The sequence below is a fragment of the Dama dama genome, chromosome 11 (genome assembly GCF_033118175.1).
Source record: "Dama dama isolate Ldn47 chromosome 11, ASM3311817v1, whole genome shotgun sequence".
NCBI classification, from domain to species: domain Eukaryota; kingdom Metazoa; phylum Chordata; class Mammalia; order Artiodactyla; family Cervidae; genus Dama; species Dama dama.
In genome coordinates this window covers 25,056,480-25,077,662 of record NC_083691.1, presented here as the reverse complement: position 1 = coordinate 25,077,662, position 21,183 = coordinate 25,056,480, and the positions used below count along the sequence as shown (strand labels likewise).

The 21,183-nt window shown below is 37.6% G+C and overlaps 1 protein-coding gene across 1 annotated transcript in view; it reads left to right on the top strand.

Annotated features, from left to right (window-relative positions):
• SMC6 (structural maintenance of chromosomes 6) overlaps positions 1-19,718 on the top strand; it is a 68,793-nt gene extending 49,075 nt beyond the window's left edge. The window contains exons 21-27 of the mRNA XM_061154837.1: positions 5,851-5,988; positions 6,997-7,142; positions 7,403-7,528; positions 11,724-11,829; positions 13,317-13,469; positions 17,047-17,144; positions 18,006-19,718. Coding sequence (XP_061010820.1) covers positions 5,851-5,988; positions 6,997-7,142; positions 7,403-7,528; positions 11,724-11,829; positions 13,317-13,469; positions 17,047-17,144; positions 18,006-18,120 — 882 coding nt within the window. The 3' untranslated portion in view covers positions 18,121-19,718. The remainder of the gene's footprint in view (positions 1-5,850; positions 5,989-6,996; positions 7,143-7,402; positions 7,529-11,723; positions 11,830-13,316; positions 13,470-17,046; positions 17,145-18,005) is intronic.
• Positions 19,719-21,183: the final 1,465 nt, after the last annotated feature.

The window sequence follows — 21,183 nt, the reverse complement described above, 5'->3', positions numbered from 1 at the left end:
TGGGAAAATCCCCTGGAGAAGGGAAAGGCTACCCACTCTAGTAATCTGGCCTGGAGAATTCCATTGATTATATAGTCTGTGGAGTTGCAGGGGGTGGGAAAGAGTCAGACACGAATGAGCGACTTTCACTTTCACACTTGCTAGGTAATATTCTAACAGAATTTATGACTAAATGTAAATAAAGCTGTATAAAACTGGGATGTACAGCAACTTTTCATCATTAGATCAATCAGAAGGAAATGGCAACCCACTCCAGTATTCTTGCCTGGAGAATCCCATGGACAGAGGAGCCTGGTAGGCTACAGTCCACCAGGTCGCAAAGAGTCAGACATGACCGAGCGACTTCACTTTGATTTTCACACCTTTACAGAAAATAAATTTCCAAATTATTCTCCCTCCCCAAGAAGGTTATATTTTGTGGGATATTTTCATCTTTTAGAATCAGAGACAGGGATATTTATCTGTCTATTCTGTCTCTGTGCTTATCTGTTCTCTTGTCCTACCTCTCGTCAGTAACTCTAGGGTTCAGTCCAGTTCAGTTGCTCAGTTGTGTCCGACTCTTTGTGACCCCACAGACTGCCGCATACCAGGCTTCCCTGTCCATCACCAACTCCCAGAGCTTACTCGAACTCATGTCCATTGAGTCAGTGATGCCATCCAACCATCTCATCCTCTGTTGTCCCCTTCTCCTCCTGCCCTCAGTCTTTCTCAGAATCTGGGTCTTTTCCAATGAATGAGTTCTTCGCATCAGGTCGCCAAAGTATTGGAAAGTATCAGCTTCAGCATCAGTCCTTCCAGTGAATATTCAGGACTGATTTCCTTTAGGGTGGACTGGTTGGATCTCCTTGCTGTCCAAGAGACTCAAGTCTTCTCCAACACCACAGTTCAAAAGCATCAGTTCTTCGGCACTCATCTTTTTTTGTAGTCCAACTCTCACATCCATACATGACTACTGGAAAAGCCATAGCTTTGACTAGATGGACCTTTGTTGGTAAAGTAATGTCTCTGCTTTTTAATGTGCTATCTAGGTTGGTCATAACTTTTCTTCCAAGGAGTAAGCGTCTTTTAATTTCATGGCTGCAGTCACCATCTGCAGTGATTTTGGAGCCCCCAAAAATAAAGTCTGTCACTGTTTCCACATCTGTTTTCCATGACTTGATGGGACTGGATGCCATGATCTTAGTTTTCTAAATGTTGGGTTTTAAGCCAACTTTTCCCTTTCCTCTTTCACTTTCATCAAGAGGCTCTTTAGTTTCTTTACTTTCTGCCATAAGATTGGTATCATCTGCATATCTGAGGTTATTGCTGTTTCTCCCGGCAGTCTTGATTCCAGCTTGTGCTTCATCCAGCCCAGCATTTCTCATGATGTACTCTGCATATAAGTTAAATAAGCAGGGTGTCAATATACAGCCTTGACATACTCCTTTCCCGATTTGGAACCAGTCTGTTATTCCATGTCCAGTTCTAACTGTTGTTTCTTGACCTGCATACAGATTTCTTAAGAGGCAGGTCAGATGGTCTGGTATTCCCATCTCTTTAAGAATTTTCCACAGTTTGTTGTGATCCACACAGTCAAAGGCTTTGGCATAGTCAATAAAGCAGAAATAGATGTTTTTGTGGAACTCTCTTGCTTTTTCGATAATCCAGTGGATGTTGGCAATTTGATCATTGCCAAGGAGTTTAATCTTTGAACTCTAGGATTAGTTCATGTAAAAGTCAGCTTGAAAAAAAGTGCTACCCACTTCCTACTTACTAACATATCTGCATTATATTCCAGCCAGAATTCAGTTGGCTTTTTTTGTTTGAAGACACATGCTTTTTGAAACCAAATTAGGGAAATAAAGTTTATTATCAGCAGCTTATTATCATTCTAATTGAACAGCTCAATTATTCTCAAAACTTTAGATTTTATTTATAAGACACAGAAGAATCAGTAGTATGTCTTAAGAGGGAAGAGGTATGTTGATGATATAACCTCTTTTTTGCAGGAAAATTATCTTCTTTGACTCAAAATATGTTTAAATATTTTAAAAGTTTAAAAGAACTTGCACGCATATGTGCTTTACTATAATTGTCTCCACTGACCGTTTTAGAAAGTGTAATTTATTAAAGAGAGTTAGAGGAGAAGCTGAATAGAAACAACTTTTCCCTGTTTGTGGTGACCTCTATATTGTTGCTTTCCATAGAGCTGTGATTTCTGGCTGCCTTGGTAATGCATGTTGGTTTTGTTTTTTTCTATTTGAGCTAAGAATTTTAAAAAATCTTAATGTGTGGAAGGAAAACATGTTAAGGATACTATTGAAAAAGACAAATAGCAAGTAGTTACTACAGGAAATTAGAATTAAAAAGACAAAAAGTCCAAGATAAATAAAGAAGACAAAATTAATTTTTAAAAGAAAATAGAATAAGAGAAAATAAAATAAGAATGGGAGAGACCGATTTCAAAACTCAGGGATTAGAGAAGTGAAGTTAAAACAAAGATGATTTCAAAGAAAATTTTAAATGGTGAAGGACTGAGCAGGACAAATTAAAATCGAAATGATAATTTATGCTAAAATAATATAGAAAAAGAAATAATTAGCACCTGAATTATCCCCATGGACTGTAGCCTGCCAGGCTCCTCTATCCATAGAATTTTCCAGGCAAGATTACTGGAATGGGTTGCCATTTCCTCCTCCAGGGGATCATCCCCACCCAGGGATCAAACCCACGTCTCCTACACTGGCAGGCAGATTCTTTAGCACTGCACCACCTGGGAAGCCCTGAATTATCCCAGATAACTTAAGCTGTGTTCTGTTCTTTTAGGGACCTGTAAGCTAAAGCAACTCCTAGAATTGGAAGTCCACAGATAAGTTCAGTAGCAGAATATACATGCAGAAAGCAGTAAGAATTCTTGATCTTAGCTCTTTGCCTTGGTTGCCAATAAGCCTTCAGTAACCTGCACACAGTAGTCAAGAGTCCAGTAGTCAAGAGGGTTTTTCTTTACAGTGTCACATCCCACTAGCCATCAGTAACAGGACCAAGAAGAGTTGGCTAACAAAGGAATTTAATTCCTCATAAGCTGTCATAATGTATTAGCAGCTTCTAGATAATCTGTTTTCTGTTAGGACATTTGTTCATTTTGTGTCAGAGGAGTGGCGAGAGGGTGGAAGATGCTGTTCAAATATATAGTCATTGAAATCCTGGCATAGGGAATATTTTTCTCACTTTGAACAGTTTATTTTGATTTATACTGCAAGCTTAATGCTTTAGTTACATATTAAATTTTTTGTATAGGGAGCATGATCTACATTAAGAATCATGGTCTGCATTATTAGAGTAGGTGGGCTTCTCGGTTTCTGATAGAGATAATGAGTATTTATTTCTATTGAGACTGACTATGCTTTTGAAAATTCCAAGATCTAATGATTGATAGCTTTCTAAAACCTCATAATTGATGTAATTATAGGAAGCAAGTGGTTATAATACATACTATAGTAATTTATCCAATGTTGTCAGCTAATTAAAATTTGTTATTTAGACATCAAGGAGAATAAAATTTTTCAATGATTCTGTCCCTTCTAGCATCTCAGCCTATTTTTCTTTTTTTTGAAAGGCTGAACTTTCTTAAAGGTTAGAAGCTCTACAGACGTAGGGCTACATCAGCATTTAGTTCTAGATCTAACCCATCCTAGCCCTCACCCCAAAACAAGGTGAGTGTCACTTAAGTGAATTTAATATCTTCAGGTCTCTGTTTCACCATCACCAAAATGAAAGGAAAGGAAATACTCTCTTGGTTCCTTTCTAAAGTTGTTAAATTTGTTGGTACCTAGGATATAATTTTATTAAATATTTGAAGACAAATCAAAAGCCACAATAAGAGAAAGAACCTTAAGTTCTTTTCATTCTGTTTTATAAGTCAAGTTTTTCCCTTTCTAAAGTTGCTCAGAAAAAATTAACCAGCACAGATCCATCCTGATATAACTGACCGCTTTGGCTCCGTAAAGCTGATTTGATCCCCTGAAGCAAACATGGACATATTTTGAAAGTTTCTACCAAAAATGATTAGAAAATTCAGTGTTGGCAACAACTCTGTTTCGTAAGCCATTCCAATTCCCAACTGCAGTATCTTCTACTATGAAAATTATACCCGTTTTCTTTTATTTTCTTCAAAGGAAAGGAGCAGCTTATCTCTAGCCTCCATATAATTTTTTATTTTTAATAGACCAGTGTTATAAAAACTGTATATTATTGTCTACCTTGGGTGGTAGTTATTTTTAGCAGTGTGAATGAATACCTTGCAGAAAATTGCATTCTTAGGTCAGGAAGTAGCCTATATCTACTTTTCTATATGAGGTGTAAATAACTTGGAATTTTTATTTTTTTATTTTTTATTTTATTTTTTTTTTTGCCTCTTCATCTCCTGTGACCTTTATTTTTTTTTTTTTTTTTTTTAATTTTTATTATTATTATTTTTTTTTTCCAGTGGGTTTTGTCATACATTGATATGAATCAGCCATGGATTTACATGTATTCCCAATCCCGATCCCCCCTCCCACCTCCCTCTCCACCCGATTCCTCTGGGTCTTCCCAGTGCACCAGGCCGGAGCACTTGTCTCGTGCATCCCACCTGGGCTGGTGATCTGTTTCACCATAGATAGTATACATGCTGTTCTTTTGAAATATCCCACCCTCACATTCTCCCACAAAGTTCAAAAGTCTGTTCTGTATTTCTGTGTCTCTTTTTCTGTTCTGCATATAGGGTTATCGTTATCACCTTTCTAAATTCCATATACATGTGTCATACACACTGAGGAAACCAGATCTGAAAGAGACACGTGCACCCCAATGTTCAACTTGGAATTTTTAGATACTTCACGTGTTCTTTTTCTTTTCAGGATATCTGTAAATCTTCTGTCTTCCTTGATGCTGTTGTTTTGGTTTGTGTTTGTTTCTTTTTCTGTTTGATTCCTGAAGGTAAACATCATCATCATAGTGTATATGTCCAGTGTTAGTGGTTCAGTTGTGTACGACTCTTTGTGACCCCATGGAGTGTAGCCCACCAGGCTCATCTGTCCATGGAATTCTCTAGGCAAGAATACTAGACTAGGCTCAAAAAATAGACAAACTCTGCAAAATTTAATTTGGTGATTCTTAAATCAAGAGCCGTTTTAAAAACCGAGGTGTAGGGATTCTCAGCCTACTAAAATAAAAACTCCAGAGGTGGAGTTTGAAAATCTGTGTTTTTTTAGAACATCAAAATTGATGATAAAGAAGGCAGTCTGTATATCAGTATTTAAGAAAGCTGCCATAATTTATGGCTTTGCACATATATCATCTCTAAATGCTAATAAAATCTTTTCACCTGCCTCTACCTCCTTTAAAGAAATTTGTATGTTGTATATACTCTAATGGAAGACAGATTCCCAGAACAATGGAAAATTCCAATAACAGAAGAAAATGTGTTTTGGGCATCATTCATGTATAAAATTATCAGGCAAAATAATCAAACTGTGTCCTTGACATTCAGTCTATTAATTTAATTATACATGAACATCACAGAATCACATATACGTTTAACATTTAGAAATACTGCTTTGTTTCCATTTACATTTCATGAATTAATTTTTTTAACCTTTCTCATGTGTCTTCAGCATTGGCATCTTTATTGTGGTTAGAGCTATATTTTGAGTAATAAGAATAGTTGAGTGAAGCATTTTTCCAACACTCACAGAAGGATATGAACTCTTAACACTGGCCTCTTCAAGCAGCATAGTCCTGTCCACTTTATTGCTTGTCAGTTTATACCTAGGCTGATAATTTTTTAAAACAATCTTTTCCTTATAGATTATTTTGGTCTTATTTAAACAGGATGAATTAAACCTTGCGGATTCTGAAGTGGATAACCAAAAACGAGGGAAACGGCATTATGAAGACAAGCAGAAAGAACACTTGGATACTTTAAATAAAAAGAAACGAGAACTAGATATGAAAGAAAAAGAGCTAGAGGTTATCCATGATTTTTTAAAACATTTTGTTTACAACCTTAGTCATGATTATTAAAATGGCACTTTCCTTAATGTCATATTTCCAAACAGAGACAAGTTGTCTAATGGATATCTGTTTTCTTTGGAGTAATAGCTGTTTCAGTGAATCAACAGAGGGAAAGACTTAGGGACTCTCAAAGTGTGGCGACTTCATAGACCAACACGAAGAGTACTTTAGGCAGGACTGCCACAGCCCCTTATCGTGCCTGCAAGTGATTTGGAAAGTGGCACTCCCTGCTCTGAAATAGTTCCTTAAATGCCCAACTTGGCAAGCGCATAGCAGCTTTATTTCAGAAAAAGACTCCCCTGCCTCTGAGTTAACTTGGGAGTGAGTTGGGCTACAGTCCAGCTCCTCCTTACTAATAACCCTGGTTGACGGTGGAGAGCGGAAGCCCTATTTTTAGAGGAAAGTAAGTTGAAGGCAACCATGGTTTAACCTAAAAGAGATGGATTCCAGCTTTGTTTTTACATGTCCTAGGAAAATGGTTTCAACTCTGAAACCCATTGCCTTATTTGTTTAAGACATAATATACGAATGTCATGAATGGAAGTACTATGTGTGCAAGTGCTTTGGGTTTTTAATATTTTACAAACACAAGGGTCTTTATGTTTTCAGTACCATTTGATATTTAGAATCCATCCTAAAATTCACAGAAAGCTATGTCTGACCTCAGCATCTGGGGTGCCAAACCTTCATAACTTCTAATTGAAATTTGTTTTTCTAGGAGGTTATGGAGCTCCTCTAAATCATTAAAGTTGTGTACACTAATGCAATTTTCTTTTGAAAATTTATGATGACTCTGAACTGTATTCTTAGTATAAAGCTTAGAAAAATAACATTGATATTAAGTGTAATTAAAATACATTTCTTAAATGTAAGTTCAGAATTCTACTTGGCATATTTTGGTACAAATAGTACAGTGAATTGTTGTATCAGAGACGTTTTAAAGTTAAACGTCTGTTATTTTAGGAGAAAATGTCACAAGCAAGACAAATCTGTCCAGAGCGGATAGAAGTGAAAAAATCTGCCTCAATTCTAGACAAAGAAATTAATAGATTAAGACAGAAGATACAGGCAGAACATGCTAGTTATGGAGATCGAGAGGAAATAATGAAGTAAGTGCTTGCTTTTCTACTTTATGACATTATCCATATATGTTAGTAAAACAAAAGATAGTTATATAAAATCTTAAGTTTGGGTAAAGTGTTTCTATGGCATATGGTTACAGCTTAACTAGCCTTTCATACATGTAATATTAACAATAAATAAATTTTTTCTTTGGAATTATAATAGAACTTATTAAATATATTTGAGATTTTATTTTATGTTTCATTGAATGGTATTTATTTGCTTAATTTTTTTTTTCATAAAATAGGCAGTATCAAGAGGCAAGAGAAAGCTATCTTGATTTGGATAGCAAAGTAAAAACTTTAAAAAGGTTTATTAAATTACTGGAAGAAATAATGATCCATAGATATAAAACATATCAACAATTTAGAAGGTAAGTGCATTAAAAAATATTACCACATATTATGCATTTTTATTTTTTCTTTGTTTTCAATTCTACCCTATAAACAATAAAATTAGATTAGAAGAACTTTCATGATTCAATTAGAAAAGATGTAGTAGTGCTTGGGACCCTATAATTTAATCAGAGAATTCTAGATTTGAAGGGACTTTTATAAATGAGCTTTTTTAACTTAAACTCCATTAGAGGTACCTTACTGGATAACTCATAGCTGGCTGTTCAGTCCCTGCTTAAATGGGCCATTTGGAAGCTCATTGGCTCTAAAACAGACTATTTCAGTCTTAGTGCATGTTCTAATGAGAGACAATTTTTTATGGGCTTTTTATGGGCCCTGTTGAGGCAGGTTCTCAGTTGATTACCTGGATCTCCTAGAACCATATAGCTCCTTGGATACAGAATCTCTGTTTTGTTCATAAATATATCCCCAGTGCCCACTGTGGTGCCTGAAATGTAGTAGAAAAGTGATGTATATTGTTTGAATGAATGAGTACAGGGTCAGCGACACTGAATCTCATTAGTATACCCAGAAATGTGCAGATTGTCAGGGATCAATTAACCCCAGCTAAAATCACAAACAACAGAAATAAACTAGAGGACAGTTGATAGGTAGACTTGGCTCTTGATATATTTGAATCCTAGGCAGCCCTAGTCTTTCCACCTGACCTATTTTCCCCATGGCATCCCCTCAGTAGCATGTTTCTTAACTCTATTTATACCAAGAACTATTAGAGAAGGAAATAGCAACCCACTCATGTACTCTTGCCTGGAAAATTCCATGGTCTTGGGATCCTGGTGGGCTGCAGTCCACGGGGTTGTGAAGAGTTGGAGGCAACTGACCATGCGTCCCCATACCAAGAGCTATAGTCTTAAGACTATAGAATTTTTTAAATTTTTGTAAATTTTAAGTTCCCCTAGTATCAGTTCAGTTCAGTCGCTCAGTTGTGTCTGATTCTTTGTGACCCCACGAACCGCAGCATGCCAGGCCTCCCTGTCCCATCACCAACTCCCAGAGTTTACCCAAACTCATGTCCATTGAGTCGGTGATGCCATTCAGCCATCTCATCCTCTGTCATCCCCTTCTCCTTCTGCCCTCAACCTTTCCCAGCATCAAGGTCTTTTCAAATGAGTCAGCTCTTCGCATCAGCTGGCCAAAGTATTGGAGTTTCAGCTTCCAACATCAGTCCTTCCAGTGAATACCCAGGACTGATCTCCTTTAGGATGGACTGGTTGGATCTCATTACAGTCTCAAGGACTCTCAAGAGTCTTCTCCAACACCACAGTTCAAAAGCATCAATTCTTTGGCGCTCAGCTTTCTTTATAGTCCAACTCTCACATCCATATATGACTACTGGAAAAACCATAGTCTTGACTAGATGGACCTTTGTTGTCAAAGTACTGTCTCTGCTTTTTAATATGCTGTCTAGGTTGGTCATAACTTTCCTTCCAAGGAGTAAGCGTCTTTTAATTTCATGGCTGCAATCACCATCTGCAGTGAGGGGAAATTCAAATAAAGCCATAATGAGAAATAGGCTTTGCGTGTTTGGCCATATTCCTTAACTAAACAATAGGTTAGTTTTTGAAATGTGTGTTTCAGTTTTATATGCATGTTATTAGGATTTGATTTAAAGAGTTTCCTATTTTATCCTTTTGAGGCAACTTTTAAGTTTTGTTAAGTAGGACCAGAGTAGTCTTCGATCAAGGACAATTTTTTTTTCTTACCTGTGAAGCCATGTTCTTCTGAGTCCTTGTTGATGCACTATGAGTTTACTCCACCCGTGCCTGTGGGAATGTGAACTATTCCTGACTCTGGGTGACCTCAGGGGTTGTTTCTGCTTCTTTTGGGTGTTTCTTTTGCCAACCTCAGGCAGTATCCCCACACCACCACTGATAAGAAGGGTGCTTAGCCTGAGGATCTCCCAGCCCCTCTGTGGTTCTCTAGAACTCTCTCAGTGCAGGTCTCTCTTCCCCACACCCTGCTTATTGAACCGGAGGGCCTGGGCCTCCCCAGACTCCTTAACAGGGCTTCTGGGCACCGCCTGGGTTTTCACTGCCCTTTTACTCTTGTTGTTGTTCAACCGCTATCATGTCAAACTCTTTGCAACCCCATGGACTGCAGCACACCAGGCTTCACTGTCCATCACCATCTCCCAGAGCTTGCTCAAACTCATGTCCATCGAGTTGGTGATGCCATCCAACCATCTCATCCTCTGTCGTCCCCTTCTCCTCCCACCTTCAATCGTTCCCAGCATCAGGGTTGGTCTTTTCTAATGAATTGGCTCTTCGAATCAAGTGCCCAAAGTATTGGGGCTTCAACTTCAGCATCAGTCCTTCCAATGAATATTCAGGACTGATTTCCTTTAGGATGAACTGGTTTGATCTCCTTGCAGTCCAAGGGACTCTCAAGAGTCTTCTCCAACACCACAGTTCAAAAGCATTAATTCTTTGGCACTCAGCCTTCATGGTCCAGCTCTCATATCCATCCATGACTGCTGGAAAACCATAGCTTTGACTATACGGACTTTTGTCGGCAAAGTAACGTCTCTGCTTTTTGATATGCTAAGTTGGTCATGGCCTTTTTTCCAAGGAGCAGGAGTCTTTTAAACATGGCCTTTTACTCTTAATGTGTAATTTGTGGCATCACTACATCTTTTCCAGAAACAGTAGGATTTGTTTTCTTATTGTTATCTAGGAAATTTGTATTTAAAGTGTTTTCTGTTAAAGTATTGGTCTTATAATTTATTATCTTAATATGTTTCTTCACCACTGACAAGCTTTACATTGTTTACCTAATCTTGAGAGGACAATAGAGATGGTTAAATTTTTTAAATTGTTTTATCTCTTTACACTGGAGAACCTTGTCACTTTATGAGGACAATCTTTTAGGCATCCCGTGAGTGGACACAATTGAAAAATGCATATCAGTATTTCAGAAGGAAAGCTAACAGAAAATTCTGAATACCAGCTAGCAATAGTTATTGTGGCAACAAAGGAAAGACTGAAGCTATCAGTATTTTCAAATGTGGGAATTTAATACAGTTTAGGAAGGGAATTGGGAGGGAAAAGAATAAAATACAGTTATTCTAAAGAAAGGAGCCTTAAGTTCTTTAGGAAAAACACTCCCCACCAAAAGGAATCAAGGCTCCTTGGAGAAGTGGTTAATAAAACGGAGCTGAGCAGGGAAGGTATAGATACCAGAAACGTAAGGAAGTGCTCCCCCAAAATGTAGAGTCATGATGAAAGGATATAGGCATCTTGAAAGAGGCTCCCACTGGCAAAATGTGGGACAATTTGAGGACCAAAATAAACAAGAACAGTAATAGATGGTGGGGCTTCCTTGGTGGCTCCATCGTAAAGAAGCCACCTGCCAGTGCAGGAGACTTGAGTTCGATCCCTGGATTAGGAAGATCCCCCAGAGGAGGAAATGGCAACCCACTCCAGTATTCTTGCCTGGGAAGTCCCATGAACAGAGGAGCCTGGCAGGCTACAGTCTACATGGTCACAAAAAGTTGGACACAACTTAGCAACAACAAATGAATTGTAACCCAGTGAATAAGATAGCAATCTGATTGCATCCTTATAAAAAGGGTGTAAATAAATAAGTAAATGAGGAAGAAGGGAAAGGTCTCCCTGACAGCAGGATGCCGTCTGATAAATAAGTGGAGTTTGTGTGGTGTGAGGCAGTGTGTAAGGTACTGCAGATACATGACTGAGAGATTGCCCTCGCCATTTTTGCTACTATAAAGTTAGGAGGAGACAAGCTAATGAATAGGCTGTTTACCACTATCTTAATACTGCTAAAGTTTAATCATCTCAAGGGCAAGATTTATGTCTTCTGTGTTAGGGTGATATCTTGTATAAATTAGTTGACTGATACATTCATATGGACTTGCTGTAATATAATGGATTTTATTCTGTGTGGGACATTTTTATTCATCTTATAGATGTTTGTTTATTATAAAATGAAATGAGTTGATAAAAATTTGGGGACATAAATGAAATATAAAGACAAAGACAGAAATCACCTAAAATTTTACCTATTTAAATAGGCACCAGTGTTAACACCCTGGCATATTTTCATCTGGTCTTACATGCTGGTTTAAAGCTCATGCTGAATCTACAGTTCTCTAACTTTATAATCTTTTTAATGTGCCCAATGTCTTTTTTCAAGGTGTTTGACTTTACGATGTAAATTGTACTTTGACAACTTATTATCTCAGCGGGCCTATTGTGGAAAAATGAATTTTGACCATAAGAATGAAACTCTTACTATATCAGTGAGTATCTTAACTCTTTGCATGTTAGTCATTAGGAGGATTACCTGCTTCATTTTTTTTTCTGGGGGCGGAGGGGGGTGGGGCTTCATTTCTTTTGATGATATGTTGATCTGTTGTCATTGGAAACAAAAGAACTTATTTTTAAGTTAAAGATGGTTTTTGCCAGTGTTGAAAATTAAATTCTACTGACTAAAGCTGCTGTTATAGCTCTTTCCCTTCCTCCCTGCCCTGTGGACAACCAAATTATCTTCTTATGGTGATAATTAGGAATTTTGTTTTCAGCAGTAAATGTTTACCGTCTCTTCTCACTCCACTGGCTCCTTTTTAAAATTCATACAACATTTAAAATTTTGTGGGATTGTCTGTAATTATTTCAAAAGCAGTTTAACCACTAGATGTCACTATAAATCAAGTAACAAAAGAGTATTTTGGCACTTAGAAATATTTGACAAAAAGAAACATGACAATCTGGTTAACAGCATCGAAAACAATAAAATACCTAGGAGTAAATTAACCAAAGAAGTGAAAGATCTGTGCAGTGAAAAGTATAAGACACTGAAGAAAGAAAGAAATTGAAAGAGACACAAATAAATGGGAAGATAACCGTTATACATGAATCAGAAGAGTTGATATTGTTAAAATGTCTATACCATCCAGAGCTGTCTATAGATTCAGTGCAGTCCCTGTCTAAATTCCAAAGGCATTGTTCACAAAAAGAAAAAACAGTCATAAAATTTGAATAGAACCAGATAAAATAGTAGCTAAAGCAATCTGGAGAAGAAAAAACAGTCTGAAAGCATCACATTTCCTGATTTCAGGTTGTGTTGCAAATATATAATAACCAAAACAGTAACCAAAATAGATATATAGACCAGTGGAACTGAATTGTATGTTCTTGAATTGTATATTCTTGGCTCCTTTATCAAATATTAGTTTTCTGTATTTGCATGGGTTTATTTCAGGGCTCTCAGTTCTATTCCATTGGTCAATGCGTCTATTTTTATGCCAGTACATATACTGTATGTATATTTGAAAGTTGCTCAGACAGTAGATCTCAAAAATTCCTACCGCTGAAAGAAAAAAGAAGAAAATGGCAACCGTGTGAGTTGATGGACATGTTCACCTTATTGTGGTGATAATCATTTTGCAATGTATATGTTTGTGTCATGTCCTAATACCTCAAAGTTATGCAATGTTAAATGTCATTTTTATCTCAATGAAACTGGGTGGAGGCTATAACAGTTTTCATTTGCAAATGTTTTCAATTAGATTTCTCATAGTAAAACAGAAGCCGCCGTTATACAGTTTATATTTTTATTTAAAATATTTTAAGTGGAATAGATGTCATTTCCAAGTCACTGACTGATTTTGTTGCTCATCTTCATTTTTACTATAAATTCATCCTTTTTAAAACGGTAGCCAACCACTTCTGTAAAGAAGTTAATCTGACTTTTTTCTGCATTTTGTTTTTTGTTACCTCCTTCAAGGTTCAGCCTGGAGAGGGAAACAAAGCTGCTTTCAATGACATGCGGGCCTTATCTGGCGGTGAACGTTCTTTTTCCACCGTTTGCTTCATTCTTTCTCTGTGGTCCATCGCTGAATCTCCTTTCAGATGCCTGGATGAGTTTGATGTCTACATGGTAGTGATAACTTTTAAATTCTCTAGTTTTTCTCTTTTTTTGGTGGTGGTTTGAAATGTACATTTTGAAAGGAAACTGTTGATTTGTTAGTTCTTCTCAACAGAAAAGATCCTGCTTTGACAGTTCAGTCTGTGATAAGTGGTAGGGAAGAGCTAAAGAATCCCAGTTCTTTCCCTCGCTAACACACCACACTGACAGGGCCTCCATCCTGGACTTGTGCTCTTTTCCCTCGCTTATTATGATAAGCAGTTCACACCCTTGGTGTGACCTTCGCACCACTGTTGTCTCCTTCCTGTTCAGCCACACTTTTCAAAAGAACAACTTCTGTAACATGAGAACAAGAACACTGGACTTTGAAGTTAAAAAACTTAACATCGAGGCCTGCCTCTGTCACCAGTTACCCAGGTGACTGTGGACTCGGTATCTGTCCTTTTCAGGCCTCAGTTTCTTCATCTCTAAGGTAAGATCCTTAGCCTTTCCTCCCTCATAAGGTTAGAGAGAGGCTCCAGTGAGGTCTGCCTCGCTGTGATTCAGGCACACAGTAAGCCTCTCATTTCAGCTGTCCATCCTTCATTCTTCACTAAACCCACTGCAATCTGGGTTTGGACTGCAGTACTACAGCAAAACTTGTTTAGCAAGGATCATAAATGAACGTTAATTCTTTGAAGTATTTGTACCACAGACTGAGCCTCCATCTCTTAAGGTGTGTCTTCTTACAGGTTTCCACACTCCTCTTTGTTCTCAACATGCCAGTCTGTCCCCACCACCCCAGTTCACATGCCCTTAAATGTTTAAGGTCTTCTTTGTTTTTTATAGTGATGTGAGTTTCCCTGGATATCATGTTCTGCCTACTCCCCCACCTGTCACACACACACACAGTCCACAGTCTGGTACCTGCATTTGCTGCTGCTGCTGCTGCTGCTAAGTCGCTTCAGTCGTGTCCGACTCTGTGCAACCCCATAGACGGCAGCCCACCAGGCTCCTCTGTCCCTGGGACTCTGCAGGCAAGAATACTGGAGTGGGTTGCCACTTCCTTCTCCAGTGCACGCATGCATGCTAAGTCACTTCAGTCGTGTCCGACTCTGTGCGACCCTATGGACAGCAGCCCACCAAGCTCCTCTGTCCACAGGATTCTCCTCCATTTGGATTCCTACCAAATCTAAGCGTCTCTTCCGACATCTCTCTTGCCCCCTGTGAGACCTCTAGTGAACAACCTACATCCCAAACTGAGCATGTCTGAGACTGAATTGGTTTTCCACTCAAAGCTTTTCTTTTCTTGAGTTCCTTTCCTTGATGATTCACAAATTGCCATTACCAATCCAACACCTGACTGCAGCACCAGTGATTTATCTGTGGTTCCTCTTTCCTTGTTAGGACCTGTCTCCTCCTCTTCTGTAATTTCTCCCTAGCCTCTGCTCCTTCTGTCACCTCTTCTGTCCTCAACTCTTGCTCATTGTCTTCGTTTCCTGTCCAGACTTCCAGACTTTAATCCTGTTCCTTCTCACTTTCTCCTCACCATCTTGCCAGGTTTCTGTTTCTAAAATAAATCTAATTTTGATCACTCCCTTGTTGAAAAGTCTTTGGTTTGATTCTATAGTGTGACTGAGACCCTTTATGATACTGTATCCACCTGCTTTTTCAGCTGGACTAAGCTGCTTGTGATTTTCCAAACACTGTGCCCTTCTTCCGTGTATGTCACACTCTGACTCATCTTTCAAGACTCGGTTTGGATGTCACCTTTATGTAGCCTCCACACCACCACGCTGCAGGCAGGGTTAGGGACTTCTCAGAGCTTCCTCAGCACCTCCTTATATCAACTCATGCAATTGTATTATTTTTATGTATGATAGTATATAATGTTCACCCATTATATATATAGTATATATATATATATATATATATATATATATATATATATAGTATATAGCACCCATGTGGTGCTAGTGGTAGAGAATCTGCCTGCCAATGTAGGAGACGCTAGCGACAGAGGTTTGATCCCTGGGTTGGGAGGATCCCCTGGAGTAAGAAATGGCACCTCACTACAGTATTCTTGCCTGGAAAATTCCATGGGCAAAAGAGCCTAGTGGACTATAGTCCATGGGATCACCAAAAATAAAACGAGACAGAACTGAGCACTACTACTATATGATATTCAGTGTATTATACACATTTTATTATTATGTATTATATTTATCTAGCTTTCATTTTGTTGCATTCCCCTATTTTCATGTATGAATCACTCACCAAATTATTTTTTAAGTTATCAACTATGTCTTAATCATATTTCTATCTCTAAATGCCTAATCCATAATTAGGATTTTAGAGAATGCTTATTTGCAAATCAGAATTCATATTCGCAAACCACTTCAGTGGGTTTTTTTCTATGCTGTCATTGCTGAAGATTAAGAAATTCCTTTGAGATTTGGATTCAAAGCTGATTCACAAATCATAGATGATGATTGCTCTTTCCATATAATATTTTTGTCCAAAATGCCATTATGCAGTCTTATCATGCATATTATTTTTCATATTTAATATGAATAATTTCTTTCCCATTCAGAAACTTAGAGGTTCTTAATCAGAATGACATTTTGCCTTGTTGAAATTATTCAGAAAAATGTACCCAAGTTCGGAGAACCAGTATAAAGGAAATGAATAAATACTTCTTGGTGCATTGGCAGCTTTGTTATTAAATGATAGACTTCCCTCCCGGCATTGTTATGAAAGGACAGTATTCAGTTTGGGCAAGCCCTGGTTACTTTTGTACCTTAAGTTAGACTACAGATACGCCCAATGGAAGAATTTCTAGAATAAGAGTCACTGAGCAGTGTGGCCAGGATGCTGGGCCCCTATCTGCCCTCCATAGTCCAGGTTCTTCACCACCATACTGTATGGCCGCATGTGGTTTCATTTGCTTGTGTTTTCACATTTCCGGAGTTTTCATGGAAGGGGAGTGATAACTTTTTTATCGTTTTTTTATTATTTAACTCAGAAGATGTAAACACAAAGTTTAATTCATTTAGTTTCACAACCTACTACGTATAAGCAGGCATTTTCCCCCTATGCACTGATGTGCTGTTTAACTTATTTTAAAGATTGAGTTGAGCAGTTAGTCTGTAAATTCGAACTTATTACTATTGTACAAATTGTAGAAGGTGATGAGGACAGAGTTTTTAAAACATCTTAATCATTGAGGGAAAATTTAAGAGATTTAATAAGTTTGAATCTGGTCACTTTTGATACCATTTTCCTAACTATTACTGTAGAAATTAGATTCACTTTGCAACAGCTAATTTTGACTATTTTCTGATTATTTTAATTGTTGACTATATTGGAGGCAAGGAGCTATACTTAAAAATACTTAGACTATAGAAATTCCTGAAAGATATATACATTCAGTTATTTTCCCCGAATAATTTAGATACTGGGTTTCACAGTATGTAAGAGTTGCTTGACATCGTAGATAAGATAATGGATGATCCTTGGATAAAATCCACGGGTGTGTACAACCCAAGGCTGCTTCCCCAAGATCATAGTTGACGCGCCAGCAGCTCTGACTTCCGCCTCTGTTCCCCAGGACATGGTTAACCGGAGGATCGCAATGGACATGATACTCAAGATGGCAGATTCCCAGCGCTTCAGACAGTTTATCCTGCTCACCCCTCAGAGCATGAGGTAATTTAAAAATTTCTTCTATGAATATGTATATGTGTATATATGTCAAGTGTATAAAAGGAAGTAAGAAATCCTTTATATTCTTAATTTTTTAAATGCAAATGCAAAAGTGACCAATAAAAAGAAAAACAAACCCCTAAACTCATTCCAGAGATTGAAGGTAGTTTTTCCTTAGATATTTAAAATACTGTGTGTGTTATCTTCCTTCCGTAATAGAGGAGGTTTTATTTGAATGTGAGTATTTACTTTTTAGTATTTCTGTCTTGAATCTGCTCTTCTCTGGTTATCAGGAACCAAATAATATAATTTTAGTAACTTACTTGGATGAAAGAAATAATTCATAGTCTCCCTAATCTTGAATCTTTTTCTGGTGACTTACAAGTCTTTATAAATAAAGAATGCTACTTTGCTGTCAGTCAGCATTTATTAGGTACTTGCATGGTGTCAGGCTCTGTGTCACTTAAAGTTGATATTCTTTCTCTAAAGTGGTCACTTGATCATTTGGGGCTTTAAGTTTATGACAGGAAATATTCAGGTGACTCCTTCCTGACTAGATAAGAAGAGTAAGAGAGTTAGATGTGGTTTTTTTTTTTTTTAGAGAGTTAGATGTTATATAAATCTCCTTCATTTTCTTTCTCCTCCAAAGTGAAAACTCATGGCATTAAGCAGGAAGTTAATTTTTGAAAATGAAAATTTATTTCCTTCTTGTAAATTATATTTCTAGAATTTCAGATATCAGACTTATATCCCCTCCCCCATTAGCAACCATTTGACTTGTATTTTCATGAGGTAATATTAGAATTTTTTTTAATGTGAAAAAGTTTACTTGGAAATTTGAGTAATTAATTTTGCTTCCTTTAGTTCACTTCCATCAAGTAAACTGATTAGAATTCTTCGAATGTCTGATCCTGAAAGAGGACAAACTACATTGCCTTTCCGACCTGTATCTCAAGAAGAAGAAGAAGACCGGAGTTGATTTGTGACTTAATATGCCATGTCCTTATGTTGAAAGACATGTAAAGGGAAGAAACATCCAGGACTATTTGAAATAAAATGAAACAAGGTAGTCTAAAATAAAAGAAACTCCTTTATGTATCTGACGTTATGTATTACAAAACATGTAAATAAGCCTAGAAGACCAGCCACAACCAGCGATTTAAAATTACAGTTATTTTACTTTGAGAAAACCCAATTTCATAGTACTGGTTTTAAATCTTTTTGTTTTTTATTTTAACCATCTACTTTTATAGATTCTTTTTCAGAAGTTTCAAATTTTGTACATATGTACATGTACATATCTGTTAAGTTTGGGTTCATTTCTATAGTATTTTGTAAGAATTAAAATAAACATTTGAGCATCTAGTTATATTTAGTTTTGCTTTTCCAGGATATTACGTTATTCTCATGGCAGGGAGTAGGGCAGTGCACAGGCGGGCTGTGGACAGGGACCAGCTTCCAAGAGGTTTATTGTCTGTTTTGTTCATATTAACGAGGAAAGACCTACACAGGACCTGAAAAAACTTGGTCACAACCTCCGCATAGGCCATTGTTAATCCTGGAGCTACGACTGCAGATCTGGACTATAGTTTTAATTACTGTGTTTCATCACATTTAAGATGCTGTTAAGGCACTTTCTCGGAGCACTGAAGCACTGCCAGCTCTCACCCAGTGCCTTTCCCTCAGTCCTTGACCGCCAGCCACCCAGCCGAGTGTCCGATCCTTGTCGGAACCAGGCTGCAGCCCACTTGTGCACCCTGCCCTGCAGTGTGCTTGCCTTCTTTAGAGTCCCTCGGTTTGCAGTCCAAAGCCTCTCCAGCTCTGGCTCAGCTGAGAGGATGCAGGTCAGAGGGACTCTGCAGACGCAGCTGAGAAGAAGGGCTGGGGAAACAACCGCAGGCAGCTCACCCTGGAGCAGAGAAGCCACTAAAAGTCAAAGGCCTGGCTGCTGGGGGCGGGGTGGGGTGGAGCGGATGTCAGTTGTGAGACACATCCTGATTTAGAGTTGTTAAGAAGTGTGCTGCTTAGAATGGTAAAATAACAGCCTGTTGTAAGTGATGGTGTTTATGAATGCCTTTTTTTTTTTTTTTTAAAGAAAACATGAGTAGAACTCCTGTTCATATTCTCTTATGTTTGATACTAGGGTTAGTGCTAACCTTTTTAAAAAGACGTGCATATCCAACAAGAATTCCCTCTATTGCTAGCAGTAAATATTTATGAAATTGAAAGGAAGTATTTTAAGAACAAGGCAGTATTTTCAAAGCAGTGGCACTTCTGTAGTTACTGAGAAAAACTGGATTTTGTTTTTGGTGAGGGGAGGGAGTCAAAATTTGGTCCTAAGTGGAGATCAATTGGTAAATGAGAAGTCCAAAACTGTGCTTTTGTAATCTAAGAATTTGCAGAAAGAGGAAACGTGCTGAATGTTTTAAACATCCCCCACTACCAAGACAAAGTCTGATTTTTTTAAAGTTACATTTATAATTCATTTGTATCAAAACTATTTTAACATACATGTGCTTTTTCAAATAAAAAAAAAAGTAGAATATACCAAATGCATAAACTTTTATCAACTACGCAGCTTCAGTGTCTGAGTTTTTGTGGTCATTTTTTAACGTTGTGGTTCTTAATATAGAATGGGAAAACTCCTCAGGTATCCAGGCATCTCTTGTTGAGCTGAAGATTTTTCATTGCTCTGGCCTCACAGGGTTTTGGTTTCAACTATCATAAGTCAAAATATTTTTCAATTAATATTCTAATTAATGGTAATATTGATTAGAATAAAAATAAATTGCCTTTTTAAAATATGTGTAACTTCTAAAAATAAAACTTTATATGTATTCAAAGTCATGTTTCTGTGAATTGGGGAAGATATAATTGACAAAATCAAGCCTCTTTGTGAATAGTGACTTGAACACCTCATAGAGATGACTCTTCCACCCCTGATTTATCATCCCGGCACCTATGACTGAACCGAGTCATAAAGTCTTGGGAAACAAGGAAGAAATGCTTCCTTGGGCTTTTAAATCCTACCTTCTCAGAATTTTGGGGTGAAAGTGAAAGTTGCTCAGTTGTATCCAACTCTGTGACGCCGTGGACTATACAGTCCATGGAATTGAGTTCTCCAAGCCAGAATACGAGAGTAGGTAACCTTTCCCTTCTCCAGGGGATCTTGCCAACCCAGGAATTGTACCCAGGTCACCCACATTGCAGTCGGATTCCTTACCAGCTGAGCCACAAGGGAAGCCCAAGAATACTGGAGTGGGTAACCTATCCCTTCTCCAGCAGATCTTCCCAACCCAGGAATCGAACCGTGGTCTCCTGCATTACAGGTGGATTCTTTACCAACTCAGCTATGATTAAAATCATTCTCAAGTAAACCAAGATGTAAATAATAGTGTTACTCATACTGATGATCAACCCTAGAGATTCAGGGATCACATTCTTCTTAAGTATTTTCCAAATTTTCCCTTCTCCCGTCTTCCCATCACCTGGTGCCTTTTTGCATGTCTTAAAAATCTCTGGGCTGTTTTATAGGAGATCTAAATTTTTATTTGGAGTTCTGCCTAAGAAACTATTGCCTGCAACTCAAAACCTGCATCAGAATTGTTGCTGACTGTGATGAACATCAAGTGATCCAGGGTGCCTGATTAGAAAAATTCCTGAATACGAATTAGATGTGGTACAAATTATGTCCTGAGTCAATAGTTACCTGGTTAGATTTTTTACTTTGTTCATCTACATAGAGGCCTGTACTTTACATCATTCAGATTTTCAGAATAGGTTTGAAACTTGTAGCTCTGAAAGTTACTGTTATTTCATGATTTTGAACTAAGTACCTGTGGGCTTGAAGGGATATCAAAATAATTTTTTGATATATCTTTAAGGAGTTTTGTTCTTTAAAGAGTGAATATGAATTAGTTGTTTCTTTGAGTCAGCAAATGAAATTTTCTTAATTTTATATAATATCAATACCATGTGCTAGGGACTATTTTAAGCTCTGGTAAGATTGCCGGGAAAAATATCAATAACCTCAGATATGCAG